Genomic DNA, 12,678 nt, shown 5'->3' with positions numbered 1-12,678 from the left:
AATTCAGATTTAACTTCAAAATAAAAGAAATTGAAAGACGCTGAAAATATTTTTTAATTGAAATGTGACAACGAACATTATTTTTACAATCAAATAAAAAATAGGTTGAGCAATATGTCATATAAAATAAATCTACATAAAAAAGATGTGCTTTTTAAAAAATTATCAAGGGTCCTGATTTTAAACTTTGTCATAATCATAATTCATATTAAAAAAAAAAATATTCCGTCTTGGATTATGAACATGACATAGGGTAGGGTAGTCATCAATGAGACACTTTTGGTTTTCAACTTTCAACGATTTTTCTAATTTTTTCGTCAGCATGCCCTAGTAACATTTTAGGTTTTAAGTAGGCCATAAAAGCCTATTTAGGCCGTATGAGGGTTTCCAAAACCATGATAAAACCTGTAAGATTAAAAATGTTACTAGGGTGTTTTAATCAGCTTTTTGTTGCATTTTCTTTCTATTAGTGTGTTCTTGCAGGCCAAGGATTGATACCTAAGAGCATGCAATGGCACTGACCTTGTTGCGTGCTCTTCGGTTGACGTCCACGTAAGGAACATCCTGGAAGGAGCGTAATTAACTACATCCGTAGTTCTGTTAGATCATCCGAATTATCTTGATCAGAACAGTATAGCTCTGGTTCCTTGCGAGTGTCCTATTTTCTTACCTCCACGTTGGCTTGGTTTTCATGATGACCTAGCTGGTGGCCTGTGGAAACGGATCGTAAACCTTTGACCACCGCGGGTCAGAGTCGAGACGGCTAAAAGAAAAGGGCGCGACAATGTGGGAAAGGGAAGTAATTTGTGATTGTAGACGGTATTGTTTTGATTCGCAGTATGTTGAGTCAACTGCTGTGGATGTACCTGAAACATCGCACAACGGGGTTTCTCTTCTCTTCATTCTCAGCTACCACCTATCTCCTATTTTTATTTTGCTCTTCTGATTCCCAATTCTTCACTTATTCTTCTATTTAATATCCAACATTTGATTTTAATTTTACTAACTTTTGATTCTCTTACCTCTCAAAGCTTTTCCACTCTTTTCTATCAATTAATACTGCTAAAACAAACTTGGTTTGTTTGTTTTCCTTAAAAATATACTTTTCCTTAATGTACTAGTAATATCAAGTCTATTTATCATTCGCCTAATCTTTTTTGATTTTATTGCGAATTTATTTATTTGAATAATTATTTATCTGTCCTATAAATTATGATTACTATAATCTAAGCTTGTTTTGTATCTCTGTTTATTAACTATTGTCTAATTTTACATCTAATACATCTAGCTTCTCATTTTCATTCTTCAAAATACGCTCATCATTCTCTTACTATTGATACTTGATTTTTATAAAACAAATTCTCTTTTACTGTCAATTGTTTTCAATCTTCACCCTTTTTTCAAACAAGTGAGGTTTGAGCCCTTACTCAATTTATGGAATGGTTAAAGGATTAATACAAATAATACTATTGTATTTTTGGTAAACTTTCAAAACATGCTTAGGACCAAAAATTGTAACAAAACACCGCGACAAAAGAAATAGCAACAGATAAACACGACTTAACAATAGGGAAGATTTCAGGAGAAAACAATATACAGTAAAATAACAACTAGTTTTTAAATTCAAACTAAAAATAAAAAAGTCTTTGCTTTAATGAAAGTTGATAGGCACACTATAGATGGTTAGGCGCTTATACTTACATCAAACCCTACGTAATGTACCACCCCCGCCCGAGTTAAAATGCGTAACCGGAAAAGAAGGTGTGCATGCCTGGCACGAACACTCAAAGCGTGTTCTAGCGTGCTGCTCGTACTGACTCAGAGCAAGGGTGAGATGTAGGTGTAAGGGCAGTGCGTGTTCGTCGGGAACCTAGTGCATAAGATCGGTCAAGGCCCGTTCTTACACTGAAAATTGCGAATTGCGAATTGCGAATTTTCTTTCTATTAGTGTGTTCTAACATTGACCAAAATATGAGATCGATCCGACATCTACAGCCAGAGTTATTCAACTGTCTCATTGTAGACGCACTTGGCAGGAACAATGAGACAGCTGGGGAACAATGAGACACACTACGAAAATCAAGATTTTTCTAGTAAAACATCATGTTTTTGTATTGTTCCATTATAGGAGACTTGCCTTGAACAATTAAGATAAATTTTGCCAACATGAAACTTTAATTAACAAAAGTTAGACTAAAAAGTATTTAAATTTTATAAAATCCATATATTTATACCAAATAACTTTGTAGGTTTGGTTAAATGAAGTTCAAACTCTATAAATATGCCAAAAATCACTTTCAATTCATGTTTTGAAAGATTTACGTGTATTTTGAAATGTTTAATGAAGAAAAATCAAAGTGTCTCATTGTTACCCATGGGCTAAAATGAGTGGGGAACAATGAGACAGCCCTGGATTCTGGGTATATTCTAAATTTTGGTCAAACCTAATGAAAGGACATTGTAGCCCAACTCAATCCCGATGGAACATCGAAAGAAATTTGAAGAAATATTAGTTTTAGCTTAAATGACAGCCTACGAGCGAAAAAGTATTTTTTTGTCCATAATTTACTATTACATCCCAGAATCAAACATTTATGAATAACTTTTCAAGGGAGCGTCCATAACCAAAGCCACTATTATAGCAAACGTGTATCCAGTAGATACACCTTTCCCCCAAATATGAGCCTGATTGGTTGAAACTACGACTTGTGAGAACCATTTTATCATTGTTCCCCGTGTCTCATTCATGACTACTCTACCCTAAGCATGAGCATGAGAGACCCATTATGCCCCTTCGTTGATGAACAGAACCGTAATATACAACAAATCATATGCATCTGCGATCTAGTGATGTTTCCCTGATCACCAGCATGTATGAATGCGCTGAAAAGATAAAACACCATGATTGCTAAAACTAGATCAGTTGCGAGTAGGTAACCATCATTGTCCACCAACGGCGCCCGCCATGTCAGTTTGTAGATCGCATAAAGGTGGGACAGGAATGTTAGTAAGCACAGGTTGCTACTAGGGCAGCTTCTTTACGATGCGCTTGCATTTTGTAAAAAAAAAAGCAAAAAGCGAATGTTTTTTTGTAAAAGGTAATGAGCTTTTATTCTCAAGGCAAGCAATCGAATGCTTCAGTTGAGATAATAATTGTTTATCTGTTTAATTTTTAATGAATGGTTCAATCTTGGACAGCCGGCTGCGGAAAGTTAAAACCAAGTAATGTTTTTTGCCTTCCTCACCTTACTGAGGAAAGGTTATAAAATCACTCGGAAAATGAAAACTTTTACTTTTTTTACACTCGGAAACGGAAATTTTTTTAACAAATAATTCATACATGAGTTCCAATCAATGATGATAGAAAAATATATCTAAGAAATTGTCATCAATTCAGCAAAACCAATAAGTAAATAAACAATTGTTACTTCTTAATTCAATGTATTTCCATTCTAGAAACGCGCTCTTTCCACGCTCAGTACATGTATACACTATTCTTTAATAATATGTATAATTGCAGTTAGTAGCAACAACCGAAACAAACGCCGCTACATTTTTTTTTGTTCAATAAAACTAGCCTTGTCCTTGCGCTGCTAACACAAGGTTGCTGGTTAAGCCCTACATCGTAAAACATTACATTCATACGCACATCTCTAGCCGCTCTTCGCCGTACAGACGAAGAAGGAAAAGCTTATTTCGTCGTCTAAGCTTTCTCGAGCCCTCGTGCTGTTTGGCCAAGAATTACTTTTGTTTTATGGTAGGTGGATGAGCGTCGCGACGCGACGACGCTACAAGTTTCGCTGACCAAGGTTGAAGAAATTGAGTTTAGAATGTATTATTTAATACGACTAAAGTTAAAACGAGCGATAACAAACGAGTCTTTCGCATTGCTTGCACTTTTTTTGTGTGTAAAAAAAATAAAAAAGAATATAATTACGGAACAACGGGGACACGACACTTTTAGGCCGAGTGCCAGGTCATTAAAAATTAACCTGTTCGTCCTCGAGCCTCGACGTGTCCTCAATTAGTCTCTCTTCACAGATGTGCTTTTGTTCTCTAGTCTAGCACGATTGAAAAACGATAATTTGGCAATGATTCCGGATGGGTCCGCACCGCGCTCAATGGTGGTGTCCGATGGTGAGGAAGAGAGGCGCGAGGGCGCCCAGGATGAGCAGACAGAGTTCGGAGTTTTTGAGACCGTTCGGGGCTACCGGGGGTTTGCCGCCGGCTTGCTCTAGGAGGCTGTAGTCGTGGCCGCGATGGCCGCCGTGAGCGCCTCCGGTGTTGTGCGTCAGCTCTGGGAGTACGTGCACCGTGGCCACGTACAGGAATGTTCCGGCGGAGAAGAGCATCGCGATGCCGGTGGCGTTGAGCGATTCCAGAGTTTCCTTCTGCTCGCTGCCAATGCCGAAGTATGTTAGCAGGGTTAGAAGGGGCGCGGACAGGGAGAAGATCAGCAAGTGCTTCCGTATCCGCTGGCGCTCGATGCCCTCGTGCAGCAGGAAGCTGACCAGGCCGAAGGCGGCGGGGGCTTTGTGCAGCATGATGGCGAGAAATACGATGATTTCGACGTCCGAGTGGCTAGTGGTGGCTGCGGCACCAAGAGCGACTCCGTCGGCGGCCGCGTGCACCACCAGGCCGATCGTGGCCGTGAGGTTGCGCTCGTTGGAGCCCTCTTTTCGCCGGGATGAAACTTGGTCGACCAGCATCATGAACACGAAGCCGAGAACGAGCGAGAGTCCGATCGCAGACGAGTGCTCATCGTCGGAATGCTTGTGGCCAGGGGCATCCGAGGTCTCCTTGGCGGCGGCCGCTTCAAGCTTGCTCTCATCGTACAGTGATCGAATACCTTCGGGAATGATGACGGTCAGCGCGGTTCCCACCAGCAATCCAGCGCCGAAGATGGACACGTTCTTGAGTTTCTCCTGAAAGTAACCAAACCTTTTAATCAAACCCGCGAACGAAAAGCCAACTCCAACAAACCTCCGAAAGCGTCACGACCAGCGGAATGTTACCGGCCAGGTAGGACCCGACCAGCATTACAATCACCAGCAGCAGCAACATCCAGGTCTCGTCCATTTTGACTGCGAGTTTTATAGCCTAGTCTGCAAAATTTACCCTCAAACTTTCCACCGCAACCCCGGCCACATCTACAAATGCAAAGCCCTTCACAAAGTTCCCCGGAACACCGCAAACAGGTGACCACACTCTCGGTTGCGAAAACCGTCCGCGATTACAAGGCCCTTTCAGAACAGTGATGAAGATAGAGTGCAGCAATCCCGCGACGTGTCCAAAAACAAATGTTTTTCTTCACCCCAAACCGCAGAGACAACACTAAAAACACACGACGACTCGACTCTCCGATTCTCTTGAAGAGTGTGTGTGCGCGCGAGTTCATTTGAAAGAGCCAATTTTCGGTGGACAGACGCAGTAGAAGCGATTTCGCGGATGAAAACAACACACTTGGTGCTCGTAGGTAGGGTGTACCCACGGATACGTTACGACTGTCATCCACATACAAAGCGAGTGAAGTCAAAATCGAACCAAGATCGAACCAAGTTTTTGCAGCGAGGTTTTTGAAAATGTTGTATGCACATAAATTGCAAAAATAAAAACTTTTTTTTAATCACTAAGTTTTTTTTTCAAGCGATTTACATTTAATTTCAGATTTCCAGAGTTTATTTTTGGAAAGGACCAATAAACTGTTGTCTTTCATATATTTATAGGACCTAATAAAAAAAACTCTAGATTTGAACTTTAATTAACATTCAAATAACTTGTAGCTAACTGGTAAAATAAGAATTCAAAATTTTAGTAGGGAAAAATGTTGAATTCAATGTTCCAAAATATTATCAGCGTTTGTTAAATTCGATTCTAACCAAAATTTTAAATGAAATGATCCTGGTTTGAAGGTCTAGCAAATCACATTTTAGAACAGGATACAATAAATAATCATCAAAATATGTTGATCAAACTCGTGGTTGAATTATGTTTAAATGTTAAATTAACTGAGTATTCTAAAAATGTAATTGAATTTAAACCATCAGTCAGGAAGAATCTTACCAAGCTAATTTTGTATCAAGGAACTGAATATATTTAATTTTTAGTTCAATGTTACGTGTTGTTCTAGTACAACTTTGTTTATCGGTCTTATAAATAATAAATGAGGAAATCTATACGTAATACTTGTCATTTACTTAAATATATAAGCAAAAGATGATGAAAACTAAAAAAATATAAATTTTAAGATAAAAATTTATTAATTTGTTTCGTACAACTTTTTCAAAAACCCCACGTAAACAACATTGACAGCGCCTCTGGCGGTGACTTCGGGAAAGTGCATGCCTGTCAGATCCCTGGGTGTACCGTACGTACGTCTTGTGGGGTTGTTGTTTACGAAGGTAAACACAACACAGTGAGAGAGCGAGAGTTGAGAGAGGAAAATACATGAATGAAATGAACAACCGTTACGAAACGCCAGGGTGACAGCTGGACAGATGGGTAGCGGATCATTTTTGGGTGGATGGAGAGTGTAGGGTAAACCGTTTGTTGGAAGGAAATCAAGACAAAATCAACCGTATTCAAACTCTGGAGTTTTTTTAAAAGGTCCAAGGAACCAAATTTGCAGTTTTTGCTTTGTTGTGTTTTTATATACCCCTTTCTCAATGCGGTTTCAAAAACACCCAAAAATCAAAAACTGAAAATTTGGTTTATTGGACCTTTTCAAAAAACAAAAAAAAAGATAACTCCAGAACTCAACCCACTTTAACGAATCATCTATCACTTAAACGTTTGTGATAGTTCAATGCATTTTAATATTTACAATGGTACACTAAAAATCTCGCTTACTTTTTCAAAACGTTCTATGTACATAGGAACCTGTGGCGCATTGATTGTTTTGAAAAAGTAAATCTAGAAATGTTCAAATAATAACAGATAATTTCTAACCTAAGAGATTCTCCAGTATCCTGCAAAAAATTGGCTGCGCAAGGTTTTTTATTAGATTAGTTAGGAATCTGATCTGTAGGAGCGGCCGTGGCTGACTGGTTACGGTGTTCGCTTTGTAAGCGAATGGTTCTGGGTTCAATTCCCATCTGCTCCCAACGAGAAAGTTAAGAATACATGAATTTGAAATGATGAACGAAAAATCAAAGTCGCTCGAGGCGGGGTTCGATCCCCCGTCCTTTGGATTGGTAAGCAAAAATGCTAACCACTAGGCTATGACGACTTGGTGAGCTTTTACTGGAAATAGGAATACTGTTACAGAGAGCGAGTTGTGGCGCTATAACCACGGCAAATAGTGTCCAGGGCATTCGTGGAAATACAATGTCCCATCCCAGAGGGTCCCGGAGTACCAAACCTTCTTAGCATGGTGCTCCCAACGAAAACAACCAAAATCTCGGAGCGTATGGTGGTGTGTCCCCACGCTTCTTCCTCCCCTGTCGATTCAGAATTGTGTTGTTGTTCGAACACTCAGTGCTCAAACTCAACCCAATTACGAGTCATCTCTGCGATACGGCTTTACGCAGTAGGCCTGGCCAATTTAACGCTTGTGATGTTTCAATGCATTCCGATGCAATGGCGCACTACAAATGTTAATAAATGACAAGAAGAGTGCTAGGCGTCATCTAACCTAAGGCACTCTCCAGGATCCCTTCGAAAGATTGGCTGCGCTAGGGTCTGATTAGATTAGATTAGATTAGATTAGTTAGGAATCTGATGTGATCTGATAAAAGTTCATACGAGATTTTTAAATTTCAAAGCCAATCTGATAAATGAAAAACCCTCTCAGATGTTGTCATCATAATCAAATTCATTAACTAACGTTGATTATGAATCGCGTCAAAAACAGTACGACTAAAATACCCCCCGGTTCGTAACGCACCATTCGTGGTCGAAAAATTCATTACATTGATAAAACGTAACACGCTCTCGCCAAATGTTCACTCACCGTCCTTTTCTCTTTATTCATCTCGAATGATGCCAGATTTGTTGGGATCTTTTTTTGTTCAATGTACTGTTTTTTTGTGCAGGCCAATGATGCTGATGATACCTCTTCAGTTGACACTCAGGCGAGGAACATCCTGGAAGGAGCGTCACTGACTACGTCTGTAGTCCTGTTAGATCATTCTTGATCAAGACAGTATAGCCACAGTCTGTGGTAAAGCTCTGGTTCCTTGAAAGTGTCCTATTTTCTTACCTCCACGTTGGCTTGGTTTTCATGATGACCTAACTGGTGGCCTGTGGAAACGGATCGTAAACCTTTGACCACCGCGGGTCAAAGTCGAGACGGCTAAAAGAAAGGGGCGCGCCAATGTGGGACAGGGAAGTAGTTTGTGATTGTAGACGGTATTGTTTTGATTCGCAGTATGTTGTATGCTGTGGATGTACCTGAACATCGCAGAACGGGGTTTCTCTTTTTTACGTTTTTATCTACCATCTATATTCTGTTTATTTTGTTTCACTGATTCTCTAACACGCCTTTTGTTTATGATCGTCCATTTGTTTTCGATTTAACTTTCTTGATTCTCTTGTTTCTCAACGCTTTTCCACTCTATTTACTAATTGATGCTACTGTAACAAACTGTCTGTTTTTCCTTTATTTGGCAGCGAATTTTGTTTATCTTTATTTATCTATTTGAATAATTTTTCATCTGCCCTATAAATTTCACTTAATACAATCTAAGCTTGTTTGTTACCTCTATTTATTAACTTTTGTTAGTTTCTTTATCTACTTCATAAATTACTATCTTTCTTTTACTTTTTATTCTTCAAATAGTATATTTTTCTACTGTCCATTGTTTTCAATCTTCACCCTTTTCTTCAAACAAATGAGGTTCGAGTTCTTACTCAATTTTTGGAATGATCAAATAATTAACACAAATATTACTATTATACTTTTGAAAAACTTTTATAAAATGCTTAGGACCAAAAATTGTAACAAAACACCGCGACAAAATAAATAGCAACATATAAACACGACTCAACACTAGGAAAGATTTCAGCAGAAAACAATACACAGTAAAATAACAACCACCTCCGGCCGAGTTAAAATGCGTAACCGGAAAAGAAGGTGTGCATGCCTGGCACGAACACTCAAAGCGTGTTCTAGCGTGCTGCTCGTACTGACTCAGAGCAAGGGTGAGATGTAGGTGTAAGGGCAATGCATGTTCGCATAAGATCGGTCAAGGCCCGTTCTTACACTGAAAATTGCGAATTGCGAATGTACTGTTTTATTGTTTCATCTTGATTTTTACCATTTTGAAAACTTTGAATTAATTGTTTTTTACGCCTTTTATTTCGTCGATTTTTTTTGAACCATGCAATATTTTTGCAAGCTTTAAAAGGCGTTTTGTAGTTCTGAACAAAACCTCCAAATTGCTTTTAAAAAATGTTGCAAAAATATTCCGTCGTTCCAGAAAAATCGACAAATTAGAAAAACGTAACGCACCGCGTAAAAAAAGGTTTCTCTGTACGATGTGAAGCTACATACTTTTTTTCTGTCATTCTCGAAAAAGTAAACGACCTACTTTTCATCTCCAAAATAATAGTACTGAAAAGTAACTTTCAGCATTCATTTGAGTGCTGAAAAGTTCGACTTTTCAGTACTTATTTCGAAATTTACTACAAAAAATTCTATAAAAAACACAAGTCATGGTTTCTACACTTTTTTATTTAAAAAAACAGGGCTGCGGAGTACGGTATTTTTTGAAGCGGCTCCAGCTTCAGCTTTTCAAAATTTAGTGGGTCAGACTTCAGCTTCTGGGTGGATCTCCTAACTTTGGAAAACATTTGAAACGGTCTTAATAATAATATAAGGGTCATTCTCTGCCAACTCACACAAAACCAGGAAAAAGTTAACCCAACCCCTCTTCGATTTGCGTGTATAATGTGAGTTTTTTTTTTTTAAGTTCAAATCATGAGTAAGATAATACAAGCGTAATATTGAATGTTTAACCCTTTTCAAATGTTAGTCTTGATGTAAAAAAAATTAAAAATATTGTTTTCGAAACGATTGGAAAATTTCACGAATGTTTCATATTTTAACATTGTGAATCGGACCATTAGCTGCTGAGATATCGACGTTAGAAAATGGTAGGTTGTTTGGGTGAGACTTAGAAAACATCAATTTTCCTATTTTTAAACCTTTGCATGGCAATATCTCTGCAACTAAGGGTTGTATCAACAAAGTTCAAAAAAGCAAAATATAGAAAATTTTCTCAGCTTTTCAAAAATATTTTTTTCAAATGTGGGCAAACATATGTGCACTAAATTAACTCGGTCAAAGCTTTTTTGCCCATTCTGGAAATTTCTGAAAAGTTGGCATTTTATGTCCCCTAAAACATATCAAAAATTAAAAAAAATAAAAATATTTTTTTTGGCAAATCAAGTTTTAGTGATCGCATGACCGAAATCTGAGAGAATTGCTCATATGACCCATCAGGCCAAAAAAGTTTAAAACTTATTCACTCAATTACTTATTCCACTGCTATTTTGTTTCTGTGCTAAAATAAAATTCTAAATAACTTTTTGCCGAGTCCGGTGGTTTAGTGGTAAACGTGACTGCCCAGATAGCCTGGGTTCAATCCCAGTCCGCTCCTTGGCTTTTATCGAAACGAGATTTGTCTGACAACGCACGCCTTCCGTCCTAGGAGTAGTTCCCTGTATAAAAATATGAACCTGCTTCGGTAGAGTCGCTGGGTGGCAGCTAGACTCACAATCCAAAGGTTCTCTGTTCGAATTGCGGGGTAGATGGGTGCATAGGTGTAAGAGAGTTTTGGAAAACCTTTTTGAAAAACCTAGTTTCGAGAAGAAGTCTCGCAATAAATAACACCAAGCCCATGCTGTAGAAAGTAGAGCGAACAATATAATTCGAAAATAACTTTTTGATTCTATTTGTACTGAGCAACGCACAATACCTTGCGGTCTCAACAAAAATAAAATCGACGAACAACACCGCCAAACAATCCAGCCCATCTGGCATCCCTGGTCCACCTCGCTCGACTCGATGCGCCACAAACTTCGACGTCGTGTCCGTCGTCAGTCTTCGGAAAGAGTTTGCCAGCGTCGGTCGCTTCTGTAGCGGTAGTGCGTACTCGCGCGTCGATTCCAGTTTGAAGCCCACAAAGCCTGCTGCTGTGTTCCACCTTGATCCCAGCAACTAAAGCAACAACAGCAGAGTCGGAGTAGAAAGTGTATGTGTGTCTGGTGTGAGTGTGTGTGCGGGGGTGGTCAGTAGCAAACCCTGGAAGAGAGACCCCGGGGGAAGACCCCCTTTTTGTGAGCAGTTTTCATTGAATAATAGTGTTATTTTGCAGTTATTTTCGGCGGTGCGTAACACGCAATAACGAGGAAGAACGCGAAAGCTTGAGGCGTACGGAGCATCGTCGAGTCCGGCCGGGTTTGGGTCGAGAAGAGCTGCAGCAGACGTCAACTACGGAGATCCAGAGTAGACGGACGGACCAGGGAGCAGAAATTGTGCAAGAAAAAAAAGTTTAAACCTTAGGAGATCATACGCGTCGCGCCTCAACCTAGCGCGAGTGTAATTTGAAAAATTCTTTCCTAATACTAAATTGCCAGCCTCTAGCGGCGGCACCGGGGAAAGAAGAGAATAGTTATTAAAAGTATTTTATGTAGAAAGAGAAGAGTAGAAGTAAAAAAAAAATTGTGTGTTGAGTGAAAATTTAGCTCTGGCAGAAAAGCAAGCGGCGAAGGAAAAGGAAAAATTTAGTGCGAAGAAGAGGTCCGAGCAGGCCAAGAAGCGGGGCGGCTACGGAAGCGGAACGGAAGTGGCCACAACAAGCACATCAGAGCAGGCCAGTGTGGGAGTGGGAGTGTGTGTGTGTATGTTTGGGGAGTAAACAACGGCATCTAAACAGCAACCCAGAGCGCAAGAAGAAGAGGGTGAAGCACTCGGCAAGCAAGAAATCCAAAAGTTCGATTTTCGGTTCTCCAAAAACGGGTACTTCCTGTCTGAGTGTTTCGCTTTTTTGCGGGGGGCAAGAATTTTGAAAGCTTGCTCCGGCTGTTCAGAGTGAGTTCGGGTTGGGTGTGAGCAAGAGAGTGAATCACATAAGAATGATTGTTTGAGAAAAATCAATATTCGCCAGTGCCAGCAAGAGCTAGAAGGTCAAGCTGTGGAGTGTGAAAGTGACACACCTTAAACCAAGAATCACCAGAACCAATTACGTCAACTAGTTCCAAGTTGGTGAAGGCTAGCTAAAGCCCAGACACAAGAGAAGAGATCGAAGATGGCCCTGGAAGAAACCCAGAACGGGTCGGTGGTGACGGCGGCGGCCGCTGACAAGGAAAAGCAACCACAGACGGCCACCATTCAGCCGTCCTCGTCGAGCGAGAAGCTGAACGCAGCAGGCCTGGTCGCCAACGGCGGGACGGACAAGTCCGGGCGCAACAATAACAAACAGGTGAGAAACGTCAGCCTAGTTACTGTTAACTCAAAATTTCAATGAACAAAGCAGTTAATTGTTCTAGCAAAACATTTCTGAAAAATTTGCATAAAATCTTGCATAACAATTGATCACACTTCTGGAGTGTCGAGAATGTGTTTGTTCTGATTCTGACACAACCAGCGTTCACACTGCACATGTGTGTGAGAACTTGCCGGACTGGTTTTGCGCTGGTTCTTGGCAAACCCCATTCTGACCTGACGATCTGAGA

At 39.9% G+C, this 12,678-nt stretch overlaps 2 protein-coding genes across 11 annotated transcripts in view; one reads left to right on the top strand and one right to left on the bottom strand.

Moving 5' to 3' along the window:
- Window positions 1-3,421: 3,421 nt before the first annotated feature.
- On the bottom strand, window positions 3,422-5,484 carry LOC6052522 (zinc transporter ZIP9-A). Its single transcript, XM_001868745.2, has 2 exons — window positions 4,984-5,484; window positions 3,422-4,925 (listed from the first exon to the last, which is right to left on the bottom strand). Exons 1-2 carry the CDS (start codon window positions 5,077-5,079, stop codon window positions 4,119-4,121), a joined length of 903 nt encoding a protein of 300 aa, XP_001868780.1. The 5' UTR covers window positions 5,080-5,484; the 3' UTR covers window positions 3,422-4,118.
- Window positions 5,485-11,036: 5,552 nt separating this feature from the next.
- Window positions 11,037-12,678, top strand: part of LOC6042865 (ankyrin-3) — a 171,190-nt gene continuing 169,548 nt past the window's right edge. For 7 of the 10 annotated variants that reach the window (XM_038254886.1, XM_038254885.1, XM_038254884.1 and 4 more), the window contains exon 1: window positions 11,037-12,425. In XM_038254886.1, the coding sequence (XP_038110814.1) occupies window positions 12,252-12,425 (174 nt within the window). In that variant the 5' untranslated portion in view covers window positions 11,037-12,251. The remainder of the gene's footprint in view (window positions 12,426-12,678) is intronic. The other 3 variants (XM_038254880.1, XM_038254883.1, XM_038254881.1) reach the window with 3 other exon arrangements.

This window comes from Culex quinquefasciatus, chromosome 2, assembly GCF_015732765.1.
Source record: "Culex quinquefasciatus strain JHB chromosome 2, VPISU_Cqui_1.0_pri_paternal, whole genome shotgun sequence".
Lineage (NCBI taxonomy): Eukaryota > Metazoa > Arthropoda > Insecta > Diptera > Culicidae > Culex > Culex quinquefasciatus.
This window is presented reverse-complemented; position numbering and strand designations above follow the sequence as displayed.